The sequence below is a fragment of the Rhamphochromis longiceps genome, linkage group LG22 (genome assembly GCF_057381845.1).
Source record: "Rhamphochromis longiceps isolate RC_006_pf linkage group LG22, R_longiceps_female_GT1.1, whole genome shotgun sequence".
Taxonomy (NCBI): domain Eukaryota; kingdom Metazoa; phylum Chordata; class Actinopteri; order Cichliformes; family Cichlidae; genus Rhamphochromis; species Rhamphochromis longiceps.
In genome coordinates, this window is record NC_140577.1 from 2109588 (window position 1) to 2123014 (window position 13427).

General features: G+C 41.8%; 1 protein-coding gene across 1 annotated transcript; it reads left to right on the plus strand.

Moving 5' to 3' along the window:
* The first annotated feature begins 362 nt into the window (after positions 1 to 362).
* Positions 363 to 4479, plus strand: LOC146643064 (uncharacterized). Its single transcript, XM_085396924.1, has 3 exons — positions 363 to 689; positions 1547 to 1696; positions 3446 to 4479. Exons 1-3 carry the CDS (start codon positions 533 to 535, stop codon positions 3838 to 3840), a joined length of 702 nt encoding a protein of 233 aa, XP_085253050.1. The 5' UTR covers positions 363 to 532; the 3' UTR covers positions 3841 to 4479.
* Positions 4480 to 13427: the final 8948 nt, after the last annotated feature.

The window sequence follows — 13427 nt, forward strand, 5'->3', positions numbered from 1 at the left end:
TACTGCAGAGGCTCAGGTTCATGTTCAGCCCAGGCTCTGTGCTGCAGCTCAGCCCCTCTCTCTCCACTTTCTTTACTGTTTCAATGGTCTCTGTCCAAAAAACAAGAACAAAGAAATATCTGTGAAAAAGTAGAGTTCATAAACTCAAACCATGAATGAATAAATAAATAAAATAAAATGCAAACATTTTATTTTGAAGGAAATTTAGTTTAATTTGTTGAATAAACCCAGAAAGTTGATTCTGTTTATCTGGACTTTGTGTTATCAGTTTTAATTCTAACTATGAACAAAATGTGGTTTAGCTTTTCCTGTCATGACGTCTGTACCTCCTGTTGAAAGCAGCTCACAGAGAGACAGAGACAGCGAAGCGACAGCAGCATCAGAATACAGAGGACCAACGTTTACTTATGATTTACTGCAGAATCAGAATCAGCTTCACATAGAAAAGCTCCAGTTAACAGAGAAACACAGCGACTGAGTGACGGCTCTGCTGCACAGGAAACTGATACTGCTGAAAACTGAGCATCTTAAAATGTCTTCCATCATTGATGAGGATCCAGAGTTGAGCATGAATGTGAAATACAGCAAAGGAGAGGACAGAGGAGAGAGACTGGAGGGACTGGTCCTCCTCCATGAGAATGTGGACTCCTGCACAGACCGTCAGGTCCATGTTTCAACACAGGACGGAGGTAAGTATCAAATACTGAGGCATCAGGAATCAGGAGAGACTGTTTCCATCTTCTCAATAAAATATCAAACTAATACAGATCCATCAAAGCTTTTGGATCCAGAGACTCAGTTTATTCATGGTGTGGAGGAAAGTTCAAGCTTTGGTGAAGGTGTGCAGTCTCTGCTCTTATCATGGTTTATATGTTTCTATATTTTTTAATGTTTTCTGTTTATTAAGAGAATAAATGATAAAAAGTGTCTAGTTTAAAGTATTAGTGTGTTATTTTAGTAAGTGTAGAAACAAGCTGACAGAAAAGTGTTGGAGGAGTTATCTCACAGATCAGTGGTGAAGGCAGAAATATAAGAAACAAGGAAGTGTTGCTCGACACTGTGGAGTGAGTATAACCACAGAAACTACTCGAAGCACACTTGTCACAGCTAGTTTTAGCTGACAGGAAATCAGACCAATGAATAACAACTCTGTTTTCATTTCAGCAAATCATGGAGATATTGTTTTAATGACATAATATTCATGTTATAATAACCAACATTGTCTTCATGATCTGGTCTTTGTGTGAAACACGCTGATACACATTCGTCTGTTTCTGAGTCACATCAAAGCGTTTCTCTGTCAATCAGAGTCTCTGTTCTCACATATGTAAAAGTCACCTGAAGACAAACATGTGACAAAGTCTCCTGTAAATATCAAAACTGCTGGAATGAACTTGTTCAGCTCATCATCAGGTCGGCTGCAGGTGGAAAGTCTTTCTGACGATAAACCAATAAAATACGCTTGAAAAATGGGAAACAAATTATGATTAAAACATGTTTAATAATTAAATTAACAAATTCTTTTCTCTCCATTTTGCCTTCGTAGAAATAAAAGCCCAGAAGAAGCTTCCAGCTGTGAAAAGAAGCCGTTTCAGAGCTGTTGAAGTGAAGCTGGTGGTTCTGTATCTGCTGATTCTGGCTGGAATCACAACACGCTGTGAGGAGTTTTATTATCATGCTCATGATACACTCCCATGTTAAAATGAGCACCTTTGCTGCAGTAAAAACATGTTTCCATTCAGGACCAAATGAGTTTTGGTCTCTAAGGATAGTTTCCTCTTCATAAAAACTGCACGGTGGCATTTTAAATGGAATTCTCTGATCAATAATATGAGCTGCTGTGTGGTACAGCCTGACCAACACGTTGGTTTTGCTGACTGAGCTTCTAGTATTTCATGAGTCTGTTACTTAGCACTGATTAGCAGGTGTGTGTCTGTGTGCATGATTCCTGGCTCATATCTTGTGTGTGTTGTGGAGTGAATGTTCTTGTTGTTCCTTCAAACTCTTCACTCAACACGCTGATTCTGTGATTACATCAACAAAGCAGACAGGCAGCAGCATCTGCTGCAGACTGATGCAGGTGCAGCCACACTATGTTAGACAGTGGCCGTCTGTCATTGTGCGACTAGTTAGTTCACTTGGTGTATTAAGCAGGTAGCTAACAAGCTAATGTTAGCTCCATTCATCTGCTGGGATACATCAATTAATCTTTTTTTATTACATCAAATCACAACAACAGTTGCCTCGAGGTTCTTTATATTATCAGGTAAAGACTCCACAATAACAAAAACAACAACACAGAGAAAACTCCCAGCAGCTGCTGATGTTTGGATTTTAAGGTGGTTTGATTCTATGTTTTAAATCAGTTGATGATCTTCAGCTGACCTTTAGCTCCTGGTGGAGCTGTGACAGACTTAATGCTGGATCAGCAGAAACATCACAAATCTATGATGTGAGAACAGAGACGCCTGCAAAAGGACGTCTGAAAGCAGGAAGTTCCTGGAAGCTGCAGGAAGAAACATTTATTAATTATAAATAAGCAGAAAGAGGAAGTGTTGAAGCCTCAGAGCAGCTTTGACTGAATGTAAAAAGACATATTTTCAGTGAGAACAGGCACATGTCACATGAGTCCGAATCTATTCTTTCAAAGCATATAGATAACATCTCTGACTACAGGTGTAGAAATGCTGTTTGACTCTTCACCTTCTTCCTCCACACTGAAGCACAATTATTCTGAATCTTGTCAGTGGTTTTTGTTCACAGTTGATACGTATTTAGCTCATCAGATTTCCTGTAGTTCTAACACCTCCACCCACAGGACATGTTAAAGAGCAATGGCTGCAAGTTTCTGACTCTTATTGATATTTGACAAAGCAGAGGAAGAAGATTATTTCTGTTCAACGTTTCACTCATTTTATTTTATTTTATTTTGGTTTCACTGAAATATTTCAGATGCTTTGAACAAGAGTGAAAACAACAAACTTCACTTCAAACACAATAAACTGAACCACAGTTACAACGAGCTACAGACTGAACATCAAGGTAAGAAAGTTTTTAAAATTAACAAGAAAATACTAATGTCAGATAAAATTTATATTTACATTTTTTAACATGTTTTTTTCTACAGAAACAAAACGACTCAACAGTCAGTTACAGGAAGAAGTGAAGAAGCTGAAGGAGAAGATAGAAGGTAATAAAGTTTGAATAACTGATAGAAAACATCAGTGTTACACAGTGATAACCTGATTGTGTCTTTGTTTTGAATCCTACATGTTTGATGCTGTGTAACAGTTTCTCTGTATAAATGTAAGTTTCAGTTCATTATGAATAAGAGAGAAAACCTGAGTTTAAATGAAGCATTTACAGGGAAAATGACAGGAACCAAAGATTCATGTGATACAACAGGACACAAAGTCTGACTTTAAAACATGTGTTTGACTTTAAGGGAAGTGGTGTCCAGAAGAATGGACGAGGTTTGGAAGCAAGTTTTACTTTAAATACACTGAGAAGAAAACTTGGTCTGAGAGTCAAAACCACTGTAAGACCAGAGGAGCTGATCTGGTGATGATAAACAGCAAAAAGGAACAGGTGGGTGTGTTTGTTCATGTCTGTGTGATCTTTGATGGAGCTGACAGTGAGTTACAAAGTTCTTCATACTGTGAATTAAAGCCACACATTGATGATAAGTATACATGTGCAAACATACAGACACATAAACAAAGCAGCACATTCATTCCATCAGAAACACAACAGTTAGAAACTATGGAGGAAAATAAAGGGGAAAAGATTGAGGGAGAGCTAACCTGTAAAAATGAGTTTCAGCCGTTAACAGTCAGCTGACCTGATAGTCTGAGGAAGGCTGTTCCACAGTTTGGCTGCAACAAGCTCAAAAGCACGATGGCCTCTGGTGTTCAAATCAGAGCGAGGGACAGTTGGGAGACGCTGATTAGATGATCAGAGAGGCCGGCTGCAGTGATAAGGTCCAAGAAGCTCTGCTATATAAGCAGGGGCCTGTTCATGCACAGCTTTATATGTTCATAACAGGATTTAAAAGAGGATTCTGAAGTTCACTGTAAGCCAGTGAAGAGAAGCAAGAATAGGTGAGATATGAGACTGCAGGCCAGGTTTTGTTTGCAGCCTTGCTGCTGAGTTCTGCACTAACTGCAGACCAACTATGGAGGACTGAGAAATGCAGGTGAAAAGTGAATTACAATAATCAGGCAGGAGAAAGTATGAACTCAAAGTTCCAGATGATTGAATCACAGTAAAGATTTGATCTTTGCAATATTTCTGAGCTAAAGGAAACAAGACTGGCTGACCTTTGACATGTGAGGCTCAAAATGCAGCTGTTGGTTCAAAATGATCTTTAACAGGTGATTGGATGTTACTGGTGAGGGGGACGATGTACTGACTGACCTCCTCAGAGAAACTGAGCCAAACAGCACAACTTCAGTTTGAGATGAAGGAAGTTTAAATCCATGAAGTGATGACAGAGAAGCATTCACTGAGGCAGGAGAGGCTCGACAGAAAAGCATTAGTGTGTGTGTCATCTGCACAGCAGTGCTAGGAGATCCCATTAAAACCATTAAGCAGATGTCACAGGGGCAGCATTTATAAAGAGAACAGAACTGGTCCAAGGACTGAGGCATGTGGGACTCAGATGAGGACACACGTTGATTAATATGAAGTATCTGTTTGATATTCAAAGATGGTCGCTCACAGTGGACATAGATGGCTTCTTTCACTCCTCTTTCAAACCATCTGTCCTCTCTGTCCAAAATGTGAACATATCCTTAAGATGCAGATGGACTGCTGAGTCTTGTCCTGTGGAGGTGGCTCTTCTGTGTTGTGCCATGCACTTGTGAAGTGGCTGTTTGGTCTCTCCAATGTAGAGGTCTGGACATTCCTCGCTGCACTGTACAGCATACACCACATTGTTAAGCTTGTGTTTAGGAGTTTTGTCTTTTGGGTGAACCAGTTTCTGTCTGAGTGTGTTGCTTGGTCTGAAATACACTGTGATGTCGTGCTTGGAGAAAACTCTCCTGAGTTTCTCTGATACACTGGCTACATAGGGGATGACAATGTTGTTGCGTCTGTCCTTCTTATCCTCCCTCGCTGGTGTCTGGTCTTCTTTTCTGTGCCTCTTTGCTGACTTTAAGAACGCCCATTTAGGATAGCCGCACGTTTTGAGTGCTTCCTTTACATGTGTGTGTTCCTTCTTTTTTCCTTCAGGCTGTTCTGCCCGGTGGTGTAGGGTCCTAATTACTCCAAGTTTGTGTTCCAGAGGGTGATGGGAGTCAAAGAGGAGGTACTGGTCCGTGTGTGTGGGCTTCCGGTAAACTTCGATGTTGAGGTTGCCGTTCTCTTCAATGTGCACGACGCATTCCAGGAAAGGCAAACAGTCGTCCTTTGTGTCTTCCCTGGTGAACTTGATGTTCTTATCCACAGCGTTAATGTGCGCAGTGAAGGATTCCACTTCTTGTGTCTTGATTTTGACCCAGGTATCGTCCACATATCTGTACCAGTGGCTGGGTACTCTTCCTTTGAAAGAGCCAAGAGCCTTTCTTGTGAAGTTGGTCCTGTCCTCCAAGGAGCTGTCTTCTTGTAGTCGTTTTCTGACAGTCTCCACGGCCTCTGTGGTGGGTATGCAAGTGAAGAGAGAGACTACATCAAAGGACACCATGGTTTCATCTGGATCCAGGGTAAGTTTCTGGACCTTGTCGGTGAAGTCGGTGGAGTTCTTGATGTGGTGTGGGGTGTTCCCCACGAGAGGAGCAAGGATGGTAGCAAGGTGTTTAGCAATGTTATAAGTGGCTGAGTTTATGCTACTGACTATGGGTCTGAGTGGGACAGCTTCCTTGTGGATTTTAGGAAGTCCGTAGATGCAGGGTATGGCATCCCCTGGGTAAAGGCGGTGATATGTGAGGCGGTCAATAATTTTGTCCTTTTCAAAGTCTTGAAGGCAAGCTATAACTTTCTTTTTGTAGCTGCTTGTGGGGTCTCGCTTTAAGGCTTCGTAGGTATTGTTGTCACTGAGGAGAGTAGTGATCTTTGTGTGGTAATCTGTAGTGTTTAGGACCACGGTGCATCTTCCCTTATCAGCTGGTAAAACAGTGATGTTGTGGTCTTTGGTCACAATGAACCCACCCGAAACTCTGGCTGATTGGGGCCCACACCCAGTTCCACACCTTGGCTCAGGCGATTAGAGGATCATCAGGGGGTCCTTTTGTCCCTCTGTGGGGGGTCACTCCCACTAGGTTTATATCTGGGACTCTCCACCATTTGACCTTAGAACTGAAGAAGCTTCTCGGATGAGAGGTGAAACGTCTTCAAGTAACTTAAAGAAGTCCAGACGCTTTTCTTTGCAAGCTCCTTTGACTGTGTTAATAAGAGGAGCACCATCAACAGTATGAAGGCTGCAGAGAAGTCAAGCAGGACTCAAATGGAGTCTTTATCCCAGCGCAGAAGAATCTGGTTAGTAACTTTCATGAAAGCTGTTTCAGTGCTGTGGTTTGTCTGGAACCAGGTTGGAATTGATCAAAGATCTGAAGGAGCTGACGAGCAACTTGATTTAAAACAGTGGGATGTAAGGAGGGTTGATCCCACTCACAAAGACTCTGGCTGTTTGAAAGTCAGCTGAAATGAAAGGGACTGGTTTCTAATAGAGAGAAGTCAGGGGGAGATGGCAGCAGGAAGGAGTTTGAACTCCAACAACAGAACTGGAGGAGAGACTTGGGGCGGTTGAAGAGGTACAGACTTGAACTCTGACCTGATACTGTTGATGTTGCCAGTGAAGAAATCTAAAAATGTCCACAGTCATTAGAAGACATGGGAGTGACAGCAGTTTGTCTCTGGGAAGACAACACTGACTGTAAGCCTGTCAAAGATGATACATCTGTGATTGGATAGTAGGTCAGACATGTGGAAGGTCAGCGTTATGTGTGGGGCCGACAACATGATGCACTACATGAAATGATGCTGCAGTGTTCATCAATTGTGTGGCAGTGTTGTTAGAGGGATCATCAATAAGTAAATTAGACTCATCTACTAAAATGACTTTATGAACAATAACCGATGAGAGAAGATTAGAGAATCCATTCAGGAAATGATTGCAGGATTTGGGAGGTGGATCGATTACAATACAGCAAACTGGAGATTCACATTGAATTATGAAGGAGAGGAATTCAAAGCAGTTAAAGAACCAGGATTAAATGGGAACCAGTTCAGATGATCCTTAGAAACCAAGTCAACACAAAACATTGAAATAACAGAAATGTTATAAAATGAGAGAAATCCTCATAATCCAGATTATTTTTCTGATTAGATCCAACTGAATCAAATGATTTGTTAACACTGATTCCACTGCAACACTGACTGAGCTACAGGAGGAGCTGATATTCATTGATTCTTTGGCTCTTTCTGATTTCTGCACAGTGGAAGAAAAGTTTCATCACAGTTATTCTTCCTTCAGACATGTTCACAAGATGATGTCACTACAACAGAAGTGCTGAATCATGACTGGAGACAATATTTGTGTCTCTTCTCAAACAGGAATTTGTCAATGAACTGAACCTGAGAGGAAAGTCCTGGATTGGTCTGGAAGCTAAATGGACACAACCAGGATATGATTGGTCATCAGGAGGATATAAATGGGAATGGGTGGACGGATCAGCGCTGACAGAAACGTGAGACTTTAGTTTGTTTCTATTCCAGAGTTATTATTTAGAAGTGAAACACTGATGTTTTGGAAGATAGATCAGCAATACATGAGTTGAGCTATTTTCCAACAGCCCCACAAACTGAATGTAAAGAAAAGCAGAAATCCTCCTTTGAATGAACAGCTGTGCTTGAACTCTCTTCATCTGCAGTCTGTGATGACGTTCAGTTACAACAAGTCAGTTTGAAGGAATCAGGATTGAAACATGTTCAAAGCAGCGACCGACACATTTCACTTTGTTCAATTTGTCTTCATGTTTTTGTGCTGTAATGTTTCTTTTCTCACAGAACAAAAAGTGTTTCAGAGAATTCCTGTCTCTTCTTCTTTGGTGTTTGTAAAACTTCAGAACATATGAAGGAAGAAGCTTCAGTAAATATGACCTGATAGACACACATTTCAAAGTGATGTCTGTAAACAGCTGACAAAACAGTTTCAAACAGCAGAAAGTCAGCTCTGACTTCTTTTTATTCTCCATTTTTACAGCAGGAAGATTTCATATTCATCAAAGCTTGAAAGCTGTTTTAGTGTGCATGATGATTCTCAGAGAAAAGTCTAAAGGAGGGAAAGTGGGCGAGAAACCTGGGAAAGAAATACAGCAAATATTGGAAATATTCCAAAAGAGACGCATATTTATATGAATGTGACAATAGTTATGAGTTTAGTCCAGTTTCATATCAGATTTGATCTCTCTGACAGGTTCTGGGCAGAAAGACATGGGAATCCCAGTTATGCTTACTATGCAGCCTGCTGTGACGATGATGGGAGATGGACACGGTCATATGATCCTGAATCAAAGACCTTCATCTGTGAGAAATGAGTTTGGTGCTTTGATGTAAATGTTTGAATAATCCAACCAAAGACACCTCACTATGAAATGTCCTGCATGAGCCTCAGACTCAGCTTACAGTCTTTACTTGTTCATTCTGCATCATATATTGATTACATATATTGTCCCTCTGTGCTCTGTGCTGTACAGTAAGGTTGGAAGTCATCCACACAAAACCTTGAAGTACTTCATTACTCTGTAGTTCCAGCAAATTGTTCTAATAAAAGTCAAAGTGCAGCTTGTCTTTACTTTGCTTTACTTGGTTTATTCATCAGCCTGTTGGTCCTAAAACTACAGTAAATGTCTTGTTTGTAAAAGTTCAGCAAAAAATATGTTTGATTAATAAGAATTTTAAAGGTTCTGATCAGCTGGAACATCAGAAGGACATTTTTAAACCTCTGTGTATGTGAAAGTGACAGAAAGACATTAAATGTTAATTGTGTTATGTGAGTCATATATATTTAGTTTTGCATTTTATATGGAAGTTGTATTTAATTTTTTGTATGATGGATTTGAAAAACAAATATTTCACATAAAGCTTTAAGTGTTGATGACTTTAATTACAGATAAAATAACTTACTCAGTAACTTATTGGTTGAATAGTAAAAGAGAGAAAACGGCTTCAGAGCTCTAAGTGTCGCTATATTAAAGGTTCAACATTTAACTTGGAGACACTTTGAAATATTTCAAAACATCAACAGAATATAAAGAAAACATCTCTGACGTCACGTTCAACACATCTAAACATGAACTGAAGTTAGCATCCAGCTAATGTCAGCCTGTACGCTCTTGTAATACCACTTTGTACCACAAGAGGCTGCAGTGAGTCAGCATAGTCTGCACTGAGCTCACATTTGTATAGTTGTTGTTGCACTACAGCATTAGGTCAGACCACAAGTGTGTTGTTCTTTTACAATAAACAGCAAAAGTCAGAAAGTGTGTTTGGATTGACAACAACTGTGATGACACATTATAACCTGTTATTAAAGTTCTGCCCCTGCTTTGATCAAATGTGGGTTACTGCTGGTTAGTTAGTGTGACTTCATACAAACCTGTGTGTTACACCAGTGGAAGAAGCTTTTCCTTCATCAGTCTTCTTGTTTCTTACTATAGGGCTGAACAGCTACACTAACACTCTCTGGCTCTATGCTGCCCCCCTGTGGTCACAGTTGTAGTCAGTGTTGGTATGAAATGTTTGAAAGCTTCAGCACCACAGACAGCTGCAGGCAGCTCCACCCTCTCTGTACCATGTCTGCAACCTGTAACTTCAGTGTGTTCATTTAAACATTGAAATAAACTCTGGCTGCACATCGTTCTGCTTCTCTTTAAAAACAAAAACGGTTAAATAGTGTAAAATATGTAAATGTACAAAAGTTAGTGGTCCCAGAATAACTACAACTTTAAATAATTATAATCATAGCAAAGTTTGGCCTGATGGTGGCAGTAATGGAAACATTAGAGTACCACCATCATCACTTTCATTTTACCACATTTTATTTGAAGAACACTCAAGGACACTGTACACAGCAGAATAATAAAAGCAACAGAAAAGCAGGCAGTTTACACAATCATAAAGTCATAAGGCATAAAACTAATTTAACATAGCAGAGTGGAGAGGTTATGTGGGATAAGCTATTTTGAACCAGTGAGTTTTTGTCTAGACTTAAAGAGAGAGAAGGAAGAGATATTTCTTAAATCAGGAGGTCGTGAACTCCAGAGTCGAGGAGCAGAGCAGCTGAAAGCCACGGTGGCAAGACAGGGGGCGGGGCTAGAGAGAGAAAGAGAAGAAGGAGATCTAAGACACCGAGACGGGATCATCATCAGAGATAGATGATGAACAGCCTTAAATGTGTACAAAAGTATTTTGACATTGATGTGATATCTAACCGGGAGTGATGAGATCTATAGAAGGGGTCCTGGTGATGATACGAGCAGCAGAGTTCTGGACACATTAAAGCTCATTAATGGATTTTTGAGTAAGACCAAAAAGAAATGAATCACAGTAATCGATCCGAGCAGTAACAACACTGTGAACAAGAACGGCAGCGGCATGTGGAGTGAGAAAAGGACGGAGACGATTAATGTTGCACAATTGAAAATATGCAGACTGAGTAACATCATTAATGTGTGAACTGAACGATAGAGTACAGTCAAGGATGATACCCAAACTTTTCACAGAGGAAGAAACGGAGACCGGCGAGTTATTGATCGTTATAGAGAAACTGTTGGTTCTGGATAATGTTGATTTAGAGTCGACCAAGAGAAGCTCAGATTTGACGGTAACAGCAGTCGGTAAGAAGATTTTTACCCAGAACTAAAATGAAAACCAGAGAGCAGAAACGTAAAAGAACAAAAACAATGGTGGGGTTGGCCCGGAAGCAGAGAGGAGAAGAGGCTCAGAACATGTGGACAGTATGAAAACGGAGGAGATGAAAAAACTTCTCTGGAGGTCGGACGTGTTGCTAACAGTGGAGGGGCTGCTTTGAAGATTGGCTGCAAAGGCAGAGTCTCTCTGGAGACTTGGAGGCAGACAGGAGCCCTGCTGGGGCTTGGCTGGATAACTCAGAGGACTCAGGATACTCGGAAGTTACACCTCCTCCAGCTTATCCAAGGGAACATCAAGGCGTTCCCAGGCCAGCCAAGAGATCTAATTTCTCCAGCTTGTTCTGGGTCTACCCAGTGATTCTATCATAGAAGCATGAACAGGTGGAGACGGAGGCTGCAGCCTGACTGCTCATCAGTTACCTGCTGAAGTTCAGGGTCTGGCTGCTGCGCTAGTTATGGTGTTCTTGATTACAAAAGCATCACAAGTAAACCAGGAAACACTAACTAGAACACTCAGCTGGAGGGATGAGGGAGATCATGACAAGTGTTGGAGTGACTTTGTTAAAAATTGTCATTGTTGTGCTTCGAATTGTGAACCTTGTTTAAACTGCATGATTGAAGATATTCTTGTTTCTGTTCTCCTCCCTGCATGTAGGATGGTGGGGGAGGCTACAGCTATAGTGTTCAACTGCAGGCACATTCCATGTAAAGAGTCTGGTTTGCTTATTTGCTCGGGAACGTCCACTTCCTGCCCTTCATGGGCTCATCTATGTTTGTATATGGTGGAGCATTAAGGGGGTTAAGCCATATACAGGGTGGGGGGAGATGACCCTTTTATGAATAGGGATGTTGTTAAACGGTTGTAAACAGATGTTGTGTAGCAGGAAGTCACGTATACAGACACACACACACACATACAAACACATTCACAGTGTGTGTTCTCTGAATAAAAGGCTGCGAGGGGAGTTTGGAGTTGGCTACAGGGAGCTTGTGTCAGTTCTGGGAGGCAATCTCCCCTTGCAAGCAAACCGTACCAGTGGCTCTTGTGTTCTGTTTGCAGTCTCTCGTGGTCTGAATCCAGCAGGGTCGTATGTTCAGACCCAACAACAAGCAACACAAGGGAATGCAGACAATGAATACAAACAATAAGGGAACAGACCACAGGTGGGAACAAAGAGCAGAGTCTAATCGTCAGTTTTACTCACAGAGGGAGGATAGTAGGAGCGTCGTCTCCTCCGGCCTGAGGAAACAGGAGAGTTTGGAGCTGTTGATGCAACATCATTCCAGCTGAAGAGCCTGTGATGAGCCGGCCCGTAAAATCTCCGGCGAGCAAAACGGCATCATCCAGGTGGAGTCGGCAGCTGGTGATAGGTTGTTGCTCCACGTGAGAAGGAAATCTGCACTTTTTTCTTCTTGGTGAAGGAAAAAGGGAAACCGGATAATTGAGCCTCTGATGGCCCCAGAAAGGAAACTCTTTGAGGATCGAGGTGGAAGAGCTTATGAGGAGGCAGGCCAATGAGCGGGCAGCAGAGAGGCTGATCAACAACCGTGAGCAACCAGAGATGGGTGGATGATGCCCACTTTCAGCTGCAGAGCATCAGGTGCAGGCGGGGCAGCAGGTGGACGAACACGGCGTCTTTGAGGACCCCTTAGAGCCCGGTGAGTACCACTGAAAATGTGCTCCTACCAGGGGTGAGCCAACGCTTCCACTTCAGCTTTTCCTCAAGAAAGGAAACGGCTACTTGCTGCCACTTGTAGGTCGGAGTCTGCTGCTTTATTTTAGTGCTCGAGATCTCCTGTCATGTACCGCCGTGTGAGGCAAGGCAGGATAGCAGATAAAATGTGGGAGTCGGAGACAGAAACCAAACTTAAAGACAATTTATTACTGACTACAAAAACACCAAAACTAGACCAAGAAATACTAAACAGACGAACACACAGCTGGAGGGAATGAAGGAGGCTGTGAGAAGAAACACAAGGGAACAGATCACAGGTGGGAACAAAGCTGAACATAATCAAACTAACGAGACCAGGAAGCAAAACTAAACAAGATGCACACAGGACGAGAGACTGTCAGAGTAAAACAGGAAACAGCAGAAACACACACTGAGACACAGACTGACTGAACACAGGGAACAGAGGGAGGGAGAGAAACAGAGACACGACTGGGGAACAGGCCAATCAGCATGGAGACAAGACTGACTTCACAGAGAGATACTAACACAGGAAGAGGGCGGGGACACAGAGGGGGGATGATAACAGAAAACCTGAGGCTAGATAACAAACTAAGACCTGGGACACAAACAGAGACACAACAATCATGACCAAAACTTCACTTCAGAACATGAAATGAACCAGAATCAGACGTCAAACACAAACGCTGGCTCACAGACCAGGACCATGAGCCTCCACACAGAAAGACTCCACCCAAAACAGGAACTCTCTTTCTGAGAAGTGATGGTGCTCACCACTGCAGCACCACGCTGCCCTGTTAGTTTCTGTGCTGGTAAAAATAAAGATGAATAAATAGTTCACTCTGACATATTTCCTGTGTCACAA

What these genes read in the sequence shown, in the direction of transcription:
- LOC146643064 (XM_085396924.1), top strand. Translation starts at nt 533, where the DNA reads ATGTCTTCCATCATTGATGAGGATCCAGAGTTGAGCATGAATGTGAAA. An exon ending in TGTTTCAACACAGGACGGAG is followed by an intron (nt 690 to 1,546) that starts GTAAGTATCAAA and finishes TTGCCTTCGTAG; the next exon opens with AAATAAAAGCCCAGAAGAAG. An exon ending in TGCTCATGATACACTCCCAT is followed by an intron (nt 1,697 to 3,445) that starts GTTAAAATGAGC and finishes TTTGACTTTAAG; the next exon opens with GGAAGTGGTGTCCAGAAGAA.